At 42.5% G+C, this 18,828-nt stretch overlaps 1 protein-coding gene across 1 annotated transcript in view; it reads right to left on the bottom strand.

Moving 5' to 3' along the window:
- TMPRSS13 (transmembrane serine protease 13) overlaps nucleotides 1-15,758 on the bottom strand; it is a 48,215-nt gene extending 32,457 nt beyond the window's left edge. The window contains exon 1 of the mRNA XM_040425781.1: nucleotides 15,271-15,758. Within this exon, the coding sequence (XP_040281715.1) occupies nucleotides 15,271-15,285 (15 nt within the window). The 5' untranslated portion in view covers nucleotides 15,286-15,758. The remainder of the gene's footprint in view (nucleotides 1-15,270) is intronic.
- Between the last annotated feature and the right edge of the window lie 3,070 nt (nucleotides 15,759-18,828).

Here is an 18,828-nt window from a genome sequence, read left to right as displayed (position 1 = left end):
TAAATCTCTCTTTACTAAAGTGCAGAATAGGAGTAGTAGTTAATCCAGTAGTATCAAGACACAATTCCAACAGATCCCTCTCTGTGTCCTTCTAAAGCCTCTCTGCAAAGCCTTAGACATGCAGTTGTGGTTTTTGGTATAGGTTCTGTAATTCCCAGGCTGAGGGGTACAGAATTAAGATACGGCTGGCCAGACTGTCTCAAAGTGTGGAAGGTTTGTGCTGGCAACATTAGCTCTCACAGCAACAATGTCTTTATCAGCCTTAGGCTACTAACCCACTGGCTGACCCTCTAGTGTGTACAGGGACCTCTTGACTCTTCCCAGGCAGAAGATGTCAGAGCCAGGCAGTTATTTTTAATATGCCGATCTTTTTTTTCTCAGGGGAGATAATAAGCTGCCACAAGAGCTGCTTCTCCCTATTGAGAACACATGCTAACACATCCCAGCCAAGCATGCCTGTGCATTGGCACTAGGCATTGGCACTCTGATTCTAATTCCCCCAAAGTGGTAGCAATCAAGATGGTTGTAACTGCAGTTATCATCATGGCTTTCTTTCCACATGGTGCAGTATTTCACAATCTGCATAACCCAGGATGGGGCATCTCCATTCTTACAATCACTGTGCACTACAAAGTCACATTTTGTCCTTGCTTGCCTTGCCTGCTTCCAGAACTAGGTGGTCTTTTTCTAGCTCTCAGGTCTGTCTCTGGCCTCGACTTCTCTATGATGCTCAGCTGCTCTATGGACCTTTATACATGTGCTGAAGTGTTTTAACCTTATGACTGGTCCCAGTCACCTCCACTTGCTTTCTAGCTACACTGAGAATTAATTCTGGCTTGGTTTCCAGCAGCACATTCCTAGTTTACTCATCACTTTCTTACCTCCTACTGACATAATTACTGTGTGGGGGCACTAAGGGGGCATAACTACTGTGTACGGGCACTAAGGGGATATGACTACTTTAAAGGGGCACTAAGCGAGCATTCTACTGTGTGGGGCACTAAGGGGAATAACCACAGTGCTTGCACACTCTTCTTAGAAGATTTGTTTTGCTCTTAATAGATCTATACAACAGTGCAAAGGTGAGCAGTGTGCAGAGGCTCCATCTCTAATGGTTATCCCTGAGCTTGGCTCCGGAAGAATCAGCTGCTTTGATGTCTCCCATACACAGCGCAAAGAGATACGGGGCTCTACTATGTCTAGGTTGGAGAACACTTGATTTAGATGGACATATTTTAGGACAGCGTGCCATCTGTGTGTGCAATGGACAAAGGGACAGCACACTGAACCATTAAAGTCAATAGTTCAATTTACACATGAGAGAAACTAGCACTATTCTTTTCCTTATTCTGACTCGTTTATTGATTCGAGTGTATCAGTGTACAAAAAACATGCACACGTTCACCATGCAGACATCCACAAGTAATGACATATGTCCATATTCTGCAGACATAAACTGGAAAGACCATCTGAATCAGGCATCAGTAGAAGCAGCAGCTTCTCTATGCTGCTATGGGCAGCACCTGTAACCTCATCTCTCAGTGAAGTTGAAAATACACCTCATGTCTGCCTTTCTAAAGGTGAATTCTAGAGAACTGAAAGCGAGTGATTGGCTTCATTGGTCACATATCCATGTTGAAAGAGAGCAGGAAGTAGAGACCAACAGTGACCCAGGAAGCATCGGAACCGGAGTGGCAGGGAATCAGCAAGGTATGTATGACCACTTTTGTTATTTAGAAGCTGTTTTCTAAGCAATTTTCCTGTCTGGGCAACCCCTTTAAGGCAGGGGTGAACTACTTAACCCCTTAGTGACCAGCCTGTTTTGGGTCTTACTGACCAAGCGTTTTTCTTCCTATTTTCATTGTCGCGTTCCAAGAGCTATAACTTTTTTATTTTTCCATCTATATAGCTTTATGAGAGCTTGTTTTTTGCGGGACAAGTTGTAGTTTTTAATGGCTCCATTTTGGGGTACACATAACTTTCTGATTAACTTTTATTAACTCTTTCTGGGAGGGAGATGGGAAAAACAGCAATACTACCACTGTGTTTTCATGTTATAAATTTTATGGCGTTCATTTTTCGATATAAATAACATAATATCTTTATTCTCTGGGTCAGTACGATTACAGTGATACCAAATACATATAGTTTTATTTCTGTTTTACTACTTTTTTGGAAATAAAACCCCTTTTTTTTTAAAAAGAAAAAAATTTTTTTTGCATTGCTGCTCCCCAAGACCCATAAGTCTTTTATTTTTCTTTCCATGGAGTTGTGTGAGGGATTGATTTTTGCGGGACGTATTTTTCATTGGTATCATTTTGGAGAAAATGGCGCTTTTTGATCACTTGTTATTAAGTTTTTTTCGGTGGCAACTAAGAATAAATTATGCTTTGGTGTCTGTTGTACAAATATTCATATGAGGTTTTTTTGTACTATGTATTTTTGAGCCATAGTAGTTTGGTGTACTATACCTTTCCACTAGTGACCAATCATAATTATTGCACTTGCACTTTATAAATATATACCAACAGCCCACCATCAGTCCCCTTGGTTTTTAATACTTTTATGTATTGTGACCTGTGTTAAATGTGTTTTGTGACTTGTGCCAATTATGTCCTTTTGTGATTCTCAATAAAATCATGTTATTTTTTGAATACTTCAGTACTATAAGTGTTTTTGTACCTAATTGACCCATTCCTTTTGGTTGGTTTTCATGATATAGTTAGGGGTGGGTCCTGGACTTTATTTTGGGCTATACAGTGGCGGAAATAATTATTTGACCCCTCACTGATTTTGTAAGTTTGTCCAATGACAAAGAAATGAAAAGTCTCAGAACAGTATCATTTCAATGGTAGGTTTATTGTAACAGTGGCAGATAGCACATCAAAAGGAAAATCGAAAAAATAACTTTAAATAAAAGATAGCAACTGATTTGCATTTCATTGAGTGAAATAAGTATTTGAACCCCTACCAACCATTAAGAGTTCTGGCTCCCACAGAGTGGTTAGACACTTCTACTCAATTAGTCACCCTCATTAAGGACACCTGTCTTAACTAGTCACCTGTATAAAAGACACCTGTCCACAGAATCAATCAATCAAGCAGACTCCAAACTCTCCAACATGGGAAAGACCAAAGAGCTGTCCAAGGATGTCAGAGACAAAATTGTAGACCTGCACAAGGCTGGAATGGGCTACAAAACCATTAGCAAGAAGCTGGGAGAGAAGGTGACAACTGTTGGTGCGATTGTTCGAAAATGGAAGGAGCACAAAATGACCATCAATCGACCTCGCTCTGGGGCTCCACGCAAGATCTCACCTCGTGGGGTGTCAATGGTTCTGAGAAAGGTGAAAAAGCATCCTAGAACTACACGGGAGGAGTTAGTTAATGACCTCAAATTAGCAGGGACCACAGTCACCAAGAAAACCATTGGAAACACATTACACCGCAATGGATTAAAATCCTGCAGGGCTCGCAAGGTCCCCCTGCTCAGGAAGGCACATGTGCAGGCCCGTCTGAAGTTTGCCAATGAACACCTGAATGATTCAGAGAGTGACTGGGAGAAGGTGCTGTGGTCTGATGAGACCAAAATAGAGCTCTTTGGCATTAACTCAACTCGCTGTGTTTGGAGGAAGAAAAATGCTGCCTATGACCCCCAAAACACCGTCCCCACCGTCAAGCATGGGGGTGGAAACATTTTGCTTTGGGGGTGTTTTTCTGCTAAGGGCACAGGACAACTTATTCGCATAAACGGGAAAATGGACGGAGCCATGTATCGTGAAATCCTGAGCGACAACCTCCTTCCCTCTGCCAGGAAACTGAAAATGGGTCGTGGATGGGTGTTCCAGCACGACAATGACCCAAAACATACAGCAAAGGCAACAAAGGAGTGGCTCAAGAAGAAGCACATTAAGGTCATGGAGTGGCCTAGTCAGTCTCCGGACCTTAATCCAATCGAAAACCTATGGAGGGAGCTCAAGCTCAGAGTTGCACAGAGACAGCCTCGAAACCTTAGGGATTTAGAGATGATCTGCAAAGAGGAGTGGACCAACATTCCTCCTAAAATGTGCGCAAACTTGGTCATCAATTACAAGAAACGTTTGACCTCTGTGCTTGCAAACAAGGGTTTTTCCACCAAGTATTAAGTCTTTTTTTGTTAGAGGGTTCAAATACTTATTTCACTCAATGAAATGCAAATCAGTTGCTATCTTTTATTTAAAGTTATTTTTTCGATTTTCCTTTTGATGTGCTATCTGCCACTGTTACAATAAACCTACCATTGAAATGATACTGTTCTGAGACTTTTCATTTCTTTGTCATTGGACAAACTTACAAAATCAGTGAGGGGTCAAATAATTATTTCCGCCACTGTATATAGGTTCCCTAAGAATAATCTAGCAGATCTGGCAGTATTTTTTTATTTTTTTACGGCGTTCACAGTAGGGGATAATTTACGTGATATTTATGTAGTCCGGGTCATTACGGACAGGGAAATGCCAAACATATGGGGGAGATTTTTTTTGCAAATTTTTTCATTGAAAAGCATATTTTCAATGGAAAAAAAAGCGTAATTTTTTTAATGGGATTTTTTAATTCAATAAATGTGTTCGTTTTTTACCACTTAATAGTCCCACAAGGGGACTAAAACATACAACATTCTGATTGTATTTAAAATGCAATGCATTATCCCTATAGTGCATTGCATTTTAATATCAGAGAGGCTCAGCCTGCTGGAAATGACTCAAGGCTGGTCTGGGGCCTACACGAGACCCCTGCCAGCCTTCACACACATTGGCACCCTGCGATCGCATTTGCGGGGTGCCAATGGGAGACAGAGGGAGTCCCCTCCCTCTGTCAGCAATTTACATGCGGTGGGCGCCATTGTAAAGTGTTATACAGCCCGAAATGACACTCCTGCCGGTCCGGGCTGTTAGAGCAGGGCTGTGGCTCTCATGAGACCCGTGCAGCAGCCCAGCCTAAGGCCCCTTAGTGACAGCCGTAAAAAGGCGTATGGGTGGTCACTATGGGGTTAAAATGGCCCTGGAAAAAAAAACTAAAAGTAGCCCCAAGTTGTAGGCGAGTCCCAATTGTCCATACATATGCACTACCACCTCTCCATTCACTGCTATAGGACTACCAGAAATAGCAGAGTCAGTGGTCAGCTATTTTCAGAACTCCAATAGCGGTGAATGGAGGGTGGCCATGCATGTGCAACTGCTATCCCTTCACTTGGGGGTAGGGGGTATCCTAATCTGGAATATGTAGTGGGTCCCAGCACCTATCTGACATCCTAGCGATATGCCATAAAGGTTGAGATGGGACAATCCCTTTAAGTGCACAAAAGATGGGCCCAAGCTACTCTGTGGAGCTTTCTCTGCTCCCACTCCTTCTTGATTGACAGGGGCAGGTTCCTGTATAGTCATCTCACCTGGCCCCAGGGGCGTAGCTAAAAGCTCATGGACCCTGCTGCAAGAGTTCAGCTTGGGCCCCCCTTCCCTCATTGCTTGAAACAGGAAACCCTCCCACCATGCCAAATTCTTCACCTAATCCCTTCCCTTCAGCCAGAGATGTAACTTGACCAGCATGCACTTTCTATAATACCGGCGTCTTCTTATGCGGCACAAGGGTTTTTGGGCCCCCTGAGGCTCCTGCACCCCCTATAGCTACGCCCCTACCTGGCCCTGTCAATCAAGAAGAGACAGAGGGACTAGCAGAGGAAGTAGGTGGTGTAAGGGTGTACAGAATGGCTTGGACCCGCCCTTGATGCACTTAACTGCTCATTTGCATATGGAGGGGACAGTACAGAAATCTCTCCCATCATCTCCTTATCCCTGTGACTGTGACGAGGGGACGTCCTCTGCGTCTGGAGGAAAGAAGGTTTGTACACAAACATAGAAGAGGATTCTTTACGGTAAGAGCAGTGAGACTATGGAACTCTCTGCCTGAGGAGGTGGTGATGGTGAGTACAATAAAGGAATTCAAGAGGGGCCTGGATGTATTTCTGGAGGGTAATAATATTACAGGCTATAGCTACTAGAGAGGGGTCGTTGATCCAGGGAGTTACTCTGATTGCCTTTAAATCAAATCGTTTTTATTAAGATTTTTCCGGATAAGTACATTTATAGATCCAGGATAAGTACATTTCTGTACTGGTACAAATCCAATTTGGATACATTAATAAACAATCTTAAACATACAAGAATGAAGAACCCTACCCCCCCCCTCCCCTAACCTACACCATGCCATATTGTCATTTTGCTTGACTCTCTCTCTCTCTACCTATGACGTTGCATCCCTTGTTCTACTATATCATGACTTTCAATAAAGTTATTGTTTTTTACTTCTTTTCGACACTATCTAGCATTTCGCCCCAATTGTAGAGACAGGAGACGTCCAGAGGGTAGTCCTGGCGTTCGCAGCCATGGTCGCCATATAGACTCAAACTTCTTAAGCGTTCCCCTTTTAAGATACACCCCCCTTTCCAATCCAATTATAACATTCATGCGTGCAATGTATTCCTCTTTGGCCGGTACAGCAGTGCTTATCCAATACTTGGCTAGTAATTTCCTAGCCTGATACAGTGATCTACTGATGCCAATATTAAGATCTGTTGTGGAATCCCCTGGCAACAGGCCCAGCACACATATCAGTGGTTCGGCTGGTAGTCTGATCCCAAACACCTTAAAGATGATGTCAAATACTATATTCCAAAAAGGGCCTATGGCAGTGCATTCCCAAAACATGTGTAATATATGTGCCCCCGGAGTATTGCATTTGGGGCAGTTAGATGTGTCACGTACAGTCGTACACCTATCTTATGTAGGAACTCAGGTGTTCTGTATACCCTATGTATCAGGTATAATTGTGAAAGTCTGTACGTTTCACACAGTGATAGCAAGGGGCTCTTAGACAATATTTCAGACCACTGTACATCGTCTAGGGGGCCAACCTCTCGGGACCATTTTTCCCTAACCTTCAAAGAAAAGTGGTCTTGATAAAATGAATGTAACAACTTGTAGAATCCTGAGATCACTCCTTTGGTGTCACCTCCTTTCCTGATTTGGTCAGCTAACAGAGAAGCCTGTATAGTCATATCCACTGTCCTACCCTGCACCGTCAAGGCATGGCGTCATTGTAAATTCTGATAGAAATTTGCGTTAGCAAGTTAGAATTCTTCCTTTAATTGTTCAAAGCTTTTGAGAGTTCCATTTGCATAAAGTTGTGACACCCAATAAAGCCCCCTTTTCTCTCAACTACCAAAGCCTTCCAACTTACTCAGTTCCGGGAGGCTTGAGTTGTTCCATAAAGGAGTAAGGGTATTACACCCCGAAAGTTTGGTAATTTCTTTCAGTTTTTTGCACACCTTGCGGAGCAGGGCTACACTCAGGACAGACTCTGGGGGGCGGATGACAGAACCGATATAAATCCAGGTGTTCTCCCTCCCACCAAATAAGACATTAGTGCATAAACGGAGTCCGAGGTACCCATAGTGCTACAGGATTTGCATTGCTGAGCCTGTGCTGCTAGAAAGTACAACCATGGTTTGGGGATCGCCAGTCCACCACTATCCACCCTCTGTAAGGACTCTAAGCGAATTTTTTGGGACTGTTTATTCCATATTAGGGCCCTGAATAATCCCTGTATTTTGTAGAAGCGTCTCATTGGTATCCACACTGGGCTATTATGCAAAATGTATAGAAATTGCGGCATCAGCACCATTTTAGCTAAGTTTGCTCTTCCAATGACAGATAGTGGCAGCTTACACCAGCTATTTACCTTTTGGGCACTACTATTTAACAATGGGTTCAGGTTTAAGTCTATATATTCCTGTGATCTACATGTTACCTGTGTCCCTAAGTATTTAAACGTATTGGACACTTGTAAGGAGGCTATTTTATCCTGGAGCGATTTCGACACGGAATACAAAGGAAGCATAACCGATTTGTCCCAATTAATGGTTAGACCTGAATATGTCCCATAATCCTCAATAAGCTTCATTACACGGGGTATAGAATGGTAGATGTTATCTAAAAAGAGCAGCATATCATCAGCATAAAGTGCAATTTTTTCCTCTATGCCTCCATATGTCAAACCCGTCACTTTGGGATCTGTGCGTATTATCTGCGCCAGAGGTTCTATAGCCAAGGCAAAGAGCATCGGACGATAGAGGACAGCCCTGACGTGTACCCCTTTCCAGAGTAAACGCATCGGATATCGCCCCATTGGTCCGTATTCTGGCTCTCGGTCACCTCACAGTTTTTTTCTTGCCTCCCTCTGGATCAACTTGAAGGATAACAGGCCGAACTGAATGGACAAATGTCTTTTTTCGGCCTTATGTACTATGTTACTATGATTATAATTACTTTTTCTACAAAATGAAGCAATAGATTGCTCAGTGAAAGGTGTCATTCATCTGAGCTAGCCTTACAAGGCATTGTGTCTGGTTTACAAGTGGATTTCCTGGTGACACCCTCCCTTTAGCGCATGTCATTACTGTAAATGGGGTTTCCCCAACTGTCCAAATGCCACTGAGAGAGGAAGGGATTGCGTTATCTTGGAGTTCAACATAGTAGTTCCCCTGAGATTAGGTGCTGCTAGGCAGTGGAGTCTGACAGTCGCTTATCACCCACTGCCATTGAAATAAAGATGGGTGCTGGGTAACACGAAGGTCGCTGTTAAAGGGGTTATCTAATCAGAGACAATGCCATTCAGATTAGAGCAGCCAGATAATTTTGTTAGGGGAAGAGGTAGAGTCTGAGAGCTGGGGCCACTGCTGATCACGAGAAAGGAGGATGGGCCCCTTTATGAGGCAATTTCTGGTAGTCCCATAGAGGTGATATTCCATAAAAATTCCAATAGCGATTTAACAGTTTAGGACCTTTTAGGAAATATTTTTCTATAGTGGCCAACGTGTACTATACATTCAGTTCTGGTGTACAGTGATAATTTACTATTAAAGGGGTTGTCCCACCAAAAATATTCAAACTAGCACTTGGATCTGAATACTTTTGTCATTGTATTAAATTAAAAAATTAGCATAGCCATTGAGTCATTCAATAAAATGTATCTGTATAGCGCCACCTGCTGTTTGGTCTTTTTCAACTGAAAGCATATGTTCAGTTCCATCCTTCAACTGCCACCAGCTGCAGCAGGCAGGACACACACCCTGAGCTGTGATAGGGAGAACATGGACACGCCCCCTGAGCTGTGATAGGGAGAACATGGACACCCCCCCTGAGCTGTGATAGGGAGAACATGGACATGCCCCCTGAGCTGTGATAGGGAGAACATGGACACGCCCCCTGAGCTGTGATAGGGAGAACATGGACACGTCCCTTGAGCTGTCAGTTTGATATAAATCTAGCAGAGCAATGAATGTGAAGATCTCTGGATCCATGTGAGGTACAGGGCTGGTTCTAGCTTTGTCTTGTACTATATGATGTCTGATTGTCATTTTTTACATTAGTCATGGGATAACGCCTTTAAGTAATCACATTATTTCTCCTACAACCTTTCCAGAACCCAAGCAGAAAATAAACTTTATGCCATAGCTTATACATGAGCTTTATGGCATTATGCAGAAATATGCGACCTACTTTGGGCAATGTACACAGCAACGCTAAAGATTTTCCACCACCATTTCCATAGTCAAACAACACATTAAAGAAATGTGACGCACTATTTAATCCTCGACTCAGCACAACAAGATCTCCTCCTGCAGATGGACAATAAGAACATTCATGGAAGTGGAAATTAGCATGGAAAATCTGACTGATCTTTGTGGCTCACAGTAGGATCACCTTTTAAGTGGATCTGTAAGTGTATTGCCAGATACCCTGGAATTAATTTCTGGGGATGAGGAACTAAAGAATTAGACATATTTAGCATTTAGGTCATGGAATGCAAAATGACCATTGCCCCATGCCATTGGGGGTCATCGAGTAAGTCATGTTACTATATGGAACAGGCTGCTAGTGCTAGCATTTTTCAATATGACCCCAAAGGAACTGATAACAGAAGAAAATGAAGGCAGACTGCAAATAAATCAAGTAATCGTCTCCTGGCTTTGTAGTCAAGGTGGGTCCAATGTGGAGTATTCCTTCCATCATGACAGATGTGATATCTGGCACCAAGACATTAGCAGCAGATCCTTTTGGTCCTGTAAGTTGTGAGATGCGGTTCTACAGATGCTCGATTATATAGAGAGAAATGTGTGGGGTCCATGAAACATGGTCCATGTAACAAGCAAATTTCCCAATCTGGCCTGAACTCACAGCATCATAGATCACTAGGGTAAAGTGAGTGCGGATATGCCAAGCCACGATCAGTTTGGAAATGTGGCCATCACATGAACCATATTTCATGGCCCGCACATACTCTTCCAGAACCAGCCTTACTACATATTTGGCTCCCCTAGCTCAGTATTTTGGGTCCAGATACAGTATTAGCAAATTAGAGCTTGTCTTTTGTTCTGTTCAGTGGACTTTATTTTTGGACTTCCTAGCAAACCCTCAAACCACCTGGAGAATTAAAGGATAAGACGGTGCAGCGTCAGACTGAAGGCCCACCAGAGGAAATTATTCTGAGGGCCCACTCTCTGTGTATATAGGACCTTACAGGCCCTGGTTTATTAGAGGTCCATTATTGTCAGAGCTTGGGCCCACCAGAGGATCCTCTCGTACTTTGGGGGGTTAGTCTGACCCTGAGACAGTGGGTAACTTTGTGCACATTGGGGCACATTTACGAAGACTGGCTTTTCCCGCTGGTCCTTTTTTCCCCTTGCACTGCGGTAAAATTCTAATTTATGATGGGACGTGCATCTTGTCATAAATTAGGTGCATCTATAGCAGTATATGTGCCTACTAAAAAACTACTCCAGCCCCTGCCTGGAGTAGTTTTTTGTCACCATTTACACCTGTTTCCAGGCATAAATGTTAATAACTTCGCCAGGGCCTGAGTTCTGGCATGGCCCCCCGACACGCCCCGTCCCACCTAACTGTCAAACATAGCGTGAAACCAGCCGTGCAACTAAATATTGTTGCACAGCCAGTTAAAAAAGGACGTGCGACAATTTATTTTTTTACTAAAATAGTTGCAAGTCCCTTAATAAATGACCCCCTATTATCTGTCAGAAACCATTATCTGCATCCAGTGCCTGGTGGCAAGGTCATTGTAAGCAATTGTAAAGTGTGTGATGTTGGATTAGCAGAGCATTTGATATCTGTATAATGGATGACACACAATGTACTGCCAGTTTTCTGTGATAGCCAGGACACATGGAAGATTATCATTACTTCTGCCTGACTGCTAAGTAATGTTGATCTTATAAGAAGAACAAATAATGAGAAGACTGTTGTGGACATTGTATTACGGCCCCCAGGGTTTGTAGCCAACCAGCTGCATCCAACATGCATACAAAATATAGAAAGCGCCTCTTTATAGGCCATGGACACCTTTAGATGACAGATTTGTTTTTCTTTAAAAGGATGTAAAAATGAAATGTGCAATTGGTTTTTAATTAAACATTTTGGATGGCTAAAGAGTTTGGCTTCTGCAGCCTGCGTGTCTTCCAATACACAGCATGCTGGAGAAAGCCTTTCAATGGCTAATCAATCAGACTGCTTGTCTGACTGCTCGGGCTCCATTTCCTCTCTGTTCTCTCCTGAACAATATTCTAAGATGATTTATGGCCAAAGTTGAACTTTCAGTTTGACAGACCCCACAATTTCAGGAGTCTTGCTGCTAAAGTCACTAGGACACATTTTCATTATCAGCCACGCCAGTCTTTGTTTCCCCTTGTGCTGCCGGAGGATTTGCCTAATTTATGACAAGGCGTGCACCGTGTTATAAATTAAGCTAATCTGAGGCAGTCCATGCACCTTGTGGAATAACTACTCCAGACCCAGACTGGCATAGTTTTTCGCCAATTTTTCTCTGCCGCAACACCCCCCCCCCCCGCTCCTCCCCCATCCCGTCCAACTTTTAAAAACTTTTCGACACCAGTCGCGTGTTTTGAGATTGTTGCATGGCCGGTCAAAAACGGGACTTACGACTATTTTTACAACTAAAATAGTCGCAAATCCCTTGATAAATGACCCCAAATGTGTCATGATATTACGGCGCCATTTACGACGAAGGAAATTAATCCTATCACTGTTCCTTAGGTCAGGCGCATGTCCAGGTTCTCAGCTGATGTTAAGGAATGCTAACCATTTTCTACTGAAGCAAGTCTTCAAAAAGAACCGGCTGAGGCAAGAAATGCTGCTCTAAGACCAAAGACAGAACAGAACGGTTATTCATTACCTATCACCATTAATGCTCAGGCCGTTACCAGTAACTGCAATGTCTATGCTTTGTGTTAGACACTGGAATTAGACACAGTGGGTAAAAAGGAAGCAATTGTGACGTACTGGTATAACTAGAGAGCAACATAACCACCTCTCCTCTTATAGTGGCTGTGTCACCTGGCGGGTCCAGTGTCGGGGGGGCCCCCTTCTGCAGACAGGGGCGAGTCCCAGAGATGGGACATATGGTGAAAATCCTGTGAATCTGCCATAAGAATGGATTCACAGATAGTATTTTATCGTGGTTTTCTTATCATGCTTGTTCTTGCAATTGGGGTTTGTTTTTCGTGTGTTTATTTTCAACCATTTTGCATCGTGTCCCCTACAGAAAAAGAAAATGTTAAGAGATGACAGGTCCTCTTTAATATGTGTTAAAGAGGAGCTGTCACCTCTCCTGACATGTCTGTTTTACTAACTACTTGCATTCCTCATGCCATAACAATTCTGGAGCATCTGTTCTTATGACTATGTGTTGTGCCATTCCTTTATTATGACTTCTAGAAGTTATGAATTAATTGCTAGCAGTTGCAGTGAAGGTCCAGATGGGTGTTACCAGTCGAGGGGGAGGGCTGTCCCTGCACAGTGCAACACTGACACGGACTGGATAGTGTCAGACTATGCAGGGACACGCCCCAACTGGTATCACCCCTCTGGACCTTCATTACAAACTGCAGGCAATGTATTCATAACTTCTAGCAGAAATAGTAAATGAATGGCACAACACAGAGCCATAAGGATACGATTGTTATTACACGTGGAATGCAAGTAGTTACTAAAAGTGATGTGTCAGGAGAGGTGATGAAAATAAATGCAATAAAATAAATGCAATAAAAATACATGTGGCATGCAAAAAACTGCCTGTATTTTTACTGGTGCTTATTTTACAGCTAAAGCAAATTAATGTGTGGAGGGAGCGTAAATGTCTAAGATGAGACTACCCTTTTACAACTGAGAAACATCTATTGTCTACTTGTCTGTAGACCAGTGATGACCAGATAACTTATATACACATAAGGGCCTTGACTGCTACAAAGGGTTACACAATACATGGATTGTGCTCTTCTGGCAATTCCTCTAACACGTGAGTCCTATTTATGGTAAAACAGAGCAACAACATAACAGGGAACACCCTACCAACAACAAGAACCGATACCGATTTTATTGACATATTGTAACCAATGAAAGGCTCTTTACACTGGGCAATTGTAAAATAATTATTGTCATATGGAGAAAAAGTTCACCATCAGTGACCAGTGTAAATCTGAGCAGTGACTGCACTTTGAGCAACATTTTGCTCATGTGTCGTTGATCAAATCTTACGATGGCCTAAAATTGATCATTAGGCAGAGGAAAGGAGGACAGAAAGGCGATCTCAAAAGCAATTATAAAGAAACATAACTTTCAAATTAATTGCTCTCATTTTTACAAATCTATCTTTGTATGTAAAATGATCCTTGCTTAAAGAAAAAGGTGATGTGGTAGAGGAAGACCTCGAAGTATTGAAGCCCAAGGTTGAACACAAAAACTCTATGCAAAGACTCTAGTGATAGAAGAAGTCCTCACGCTAATAGATTCCAAGGTTGGACACAAGGACCCTATATACAAAGACTCTAGTGGTAGTGGTAGAGGAAGTCCTCAAGGTAATGGATCTCAAGGTTGGACACAAAGACCCTATAGAAAGACTCTATAGGTAGAGGACATCCTCAATGTAATGGAACCCAAGGTTGGACACAAGAACCCAATACAAAGACTCTAGTAATAGAGGAAGTCGTCCTTAAGCTAATAGATCCCAAGGTTGGACACAAGGACCCTTTATACAAAGACTCTAGTGGTAGAGGAAGTCCTCAAGGTAATGGAACCCAAGGTTGGACACAAAGACACTATAGAAAGACTCTATAGGTAGAGGACATCCACAATGTAATGGAACCCAAGGTTGGACACAAGAACCCAGTACAAAGACTCTAGTGGTACATGAGATGCTCAAGGTAATAGAGCCCAATATTGAACACAAGGACCCTATAGGCAAATACTCTAGTGGTAGAGAAAGTTGGACACAAAGACCCTATATTTAAAGACTATATACAGTACAGACCAAAAGTTTGGACACACCTTCTCATTCAAAGAGTTTTCTTTATTTTCATGACTATGAAAATTGTAGATTCACACTGAAGGCATCAAAACTATGGAATCCACACCATTTCAGGGGACTACCTCTTGAAGCTCATCAAGAGAATGCCAAGAGTGTGCAAAGCAGTAATCAAAGCAAAAGGTGGCTACTTTGAAGAACCTAGAATATGAAATATTTTCAGTAGTTTCACACTTGTTTGTTATGTATATAATTCCACATGTGTTAATTCATAGTTTTGATGCCTTCATAGTCATGAAAATAAATAAAACTCTTTGAATGAGAAGGTGTGTCCAAACTTTTGGTCTGTACTGTAGGTAGAGGCCATCCTCAATGTAATGGAGCCCAAGGTTGGACACAAGAACCTTGTACAAAGACTCTAGTGGTACATGAGATGATCAAGGTAATAGAGCCCAATATTGGACACAAGGACCCTATATACAAAGACCCTAGTGGTAGAGCAAGTCCTCAAAGTAATGGAACCCAATTTTGGACACAAAGACAGACCCTATGTACAAAGACTCTAGTGGTAGAGGAAGTCCTCAAAGTAATGGGGCCCAATGTAGGACACAAGGACCTTATACAAAGACTTTAGTTGCCTCCTTCTATACTTTTTGTGTTGTGAAGAAATAACATGCAAATATAAAAAAAAGCAATTCAACCACAGTGTTATATAAATAGTCTTATATCAATATATCTGTTTTTCCTATAGCTTCTGCTAGATAGAAGAATTGCACAAGGATAACTTGTAAAGCCAGCAGCAAGTAGAAGTTGTCAATAATTTGTAAGTCAAGTGCTTACCCGAGTGTTGTCCATTAATGAAGGTGAGAAGATCAGGCGAGAAGAGGAAGGTTCATTTCAGTTTTTCTCTATGTTTCAGACTGTACCTGAGTTGCTGGTAACTCAAGTAATACTTGTTGCGCTTTATTTGCTCTTATTCTTAATATTCCAATGTGTTCTGCATACCAGTGATGAAGGTAATGATACCTCAGGCCTCTCCCTTCTGCTATAGCGACCCTTCTATCCCTTTGAAAGTAATACCTCTGACTTATAATGGCTTAGGTTACCGCACTGTTATTCCTTTTTTCAGGTAAGGCGTTTCTTTTGTGTTCCAGGTAGTTGCCAGCCCTCTTCTTCCTCCCCCTTTCTCTGTCCCGGGCACAAGTTGTCCTCTTCTGTGTCTAAGTAATCCCTGCCTTCTTTCCTGTCTCACGAAGCATCCCTGCTCTCCTCCCTCTCAGGTAATTTCAATCCTGTCCTCACCCCCTCCCAAACTCACTCAACCTGTCACACCTGCCTCTGGCATCATCCGGCTCCTGTCACTGCTCCACTGCTCCTACTTCCTCATGGCTGAGCTGTGGGTGGCATCCAAAGCAGTGGCACGATATAAGGAGAAAGTGCAGTATACGCTGATACTGGCAGCCAAAGCATTCTACAAAGCGTCATTCAACACTTCCTTGGAATTATATCTTACTCATATATAGTATTTAAAAAAATAAGTTTCGCTGCAGTATCTAAGCTATGACTACATTTGCCACCACGTGCCTTCCCGGCATAGTGGCCCATCAACCCAGTCAACTTATTTTATGGGTATGGGTTGGACACAGTTTTTATTAAAAGAAGGCTTGAAATTCTTCAGAATATAAAAATGTTGGAGAATCTTTTGTTAGATCAATATGTAGTGTTGTTCATCTGTTAGTACTCTTAGGCCCCTTGCAGACGAGCGTGTCCGGATTAGGTCCGGATATGTTGCGTCTGCGATCAGGGAAAATCGTGCGCGTAGTTACGCAATTGCAGTCAGTTTTGACTGCGATTGCATTCCGATGTTCAGTTTTTATCGCGCGGGTGCCATGCGTTTTGCACGCGAGTGATAAAAAACTGACTGTGGTACCCAGATCCGAACCTGGACTTCTTCACTGAAGTTCGGGTTTGGGTTCGGTGTTCTGTATATTTTATTATTTTCCCTTATAACATGGTTATAAGGGAAAATAATAGCATTCTTAATACAGAATGCTTAGTAAAATGTGGCTTTAGAGGTTAAAAAATAAAAAAACGCAGCCGGCATCATCTTCTTTCTTCTTCTTTCAGGACCTGCCAAAGGACCTTTGATGACGTAATCGCGCTCACCACGTGGTGATGTCAGCGCAGGTCCTGCTGAATGAAGATAGAAATCTGACAGCGGATCACATGTGGAGGGATTGCTCCCCCGGGTATAAACACGCTACAGTGTTTGGGGTTTTGAGCACTTCCTCCCATTTAGGCCACTTCATTCTGTCATTTTTAACATGTGACATAAAACTATCGTAAAACATTGTTTCTGTATCTTATTTTTATCACGGTATACAAAATATACAAAACAGCCAACAATAAAATAAAAAAATAAAAAAAAGAAAGTCAAGCAGGCAAGCAGCTGGGTGCCACAAGGAGGTCCAGAATCCATACTATTTATAATATCCTGGGGTGAAATCATTTTACCCCACCCAGCAAATTACAGGCCTCTATGTTAGGCTCCATTCACACGTCCGTGGTGTGTTGCGGACCCGCAAATCGCAGATCCGCAACACACCAGCCCGGCACCAGTATAGAAATGCCTATTCTTGTCCGCAGCTGCGGACAAGAATAGGACATGTTCTATCTTTTGCGGAGCTGCGGGACCCGAAGATCGGGGCCGCGCTCCGCAAATGCGGATGCGGACAGCATCCATTCCGTCCCCATAGAGAATTAATGGGTCCGCACCCGTTCCGCAAAATTGCGGAAACGGATACGGGCCCATTTGCGGACGTGTGAATGGAGCCTTAACCCCAATAATACCTTATGCCACGCATTGCCCATCAAGGTGATATAAATCATATTCAAGTCACCAAATACAAATAGTACTTACTTGTACACAATCTAATAAAGTCTGGTCCCTGAAAGTTGATCTAGGTGACACTAGCTGTAGATGGTAGATGCTGTATGAAAGATCAGGCACTCTGAATATGGTATGTTCTCATTGTATAGATGGACACTTTGGACATATACAAATCTCTTCCTGCAGATTTCTTTAGGTGCATCCTGTTTTAGCAGGTATAAGGACTACATTTGCATTTAATGTTTGACCAGTTTTAGTCATGCAAAAATGTCAGTGCTATGTGACTAAAAAAATCAATTTCCAAACAGGCAGTAAAAGAAATTATTTTAGGGTGTTCTTTGTATAGACTGTTCAAATCCAGTGTATAATCCGCCTGTGTAGTGTCCCAAAGTATAATCCGCCTGTGCAGGGGCGTAACTACCATAGCGGCAGACCATGCAACTGCTATGGGGCCCAGGGCAAGAAGGGGCCCGGTTGAGATCATCTCCTCTTCTACTGGGGTGAAAACTTGGTCAGGACTCTACCCTCTAAAGGAACAACTTTTAGCAAATGAAGCAGTGGAAAAAATGGCCCAAGGGTCATTGAAAGGGGTTTAGGCAGAAGCCCTTCTGTCCTTTGTGGGGGCCTGGTTTGATCCTTGCTATGGGTCCCTTACTTCTCTATGTACGCCACTGCGCCTGTGTAGTGTCCTGGAATATTATCCGCCTGTGTAGTATCCTGGAGTATAATTACCCTTGTAATATTGTTGAGAATAGTTAATGTATGGATTAATGAATGTAAGGTCTCAACACTAACAGAGTTTATACTACAAAAGAAATCCATTTCCCAGCAGTGTTTCAATAACCCATGAATCATCAATAAAATAAAATGTAAACACGTAGCACGTGTAAAAATGCAGCATGTCTGATACATTTATGGTTAGAAAAACAAACAAGGATATGCCGTACTTCATCCAGCACACGTGGCCATAGTAGCTTACAATTAGTGATGAGCAAAGTGAGCTTCGTATCCTAGATCCGAAGTCGCTTCGCTCAAAATCTCAGTTTAATGCTGTACGGAGATCCGTTTCCTTACAGCATTAAAATGTATGTCCTCCGACGAGGCGAAGTAAGTTATTCACCAAAGTCTCAAAAGACTTCAGTGAATAACTTCGGTATTTGATTATTAAGCTGAAAACCATTTTAAAACTTGGATCCAAAGTAGGCTTCGGTTCTGAAGTACCAGTAGGAACTGAAGCCGAGTTTGGATCCAAGTTTTAAAATGGTTTTTCAGTTTAAAAATTAAATACTGAAGTTATTCACCGAAGTTTCGCAAGACTTTGGGAATAACTGACTTCGCCTCGTCAGAGGCCATGCATTTTAATGCTGTATGGAGACAGATCTCCGTACGTTATTGGGAGCTAGAGAGCCCTAGATATATATAGGAAGGCCCAGAGAGGGGAGTGGTAGTTCATTCCAGGGGACTAGAGGAGTTACTTCGTCCACCTGAAGCTCCTGAGGCTAGGCTTA

This window comes from Bufo bufo, chromosome 1, assembly GCF_905171765.1.
Source record: "Bufo bufo chromosome 1, aBufBuf1.1, whole genome shotgun sequence".
Lineage (NCBI taxonomy): Eukaryota > Metazoa > Chordata > Amphibia > Anura > Bufonidae > Bufo > Bufo bufo.
The sequence above is the reverse complement of the archived record's forward strand: the minus strand, read 5'-3'. Positions and strand labels throughout refer to the sequence as shown.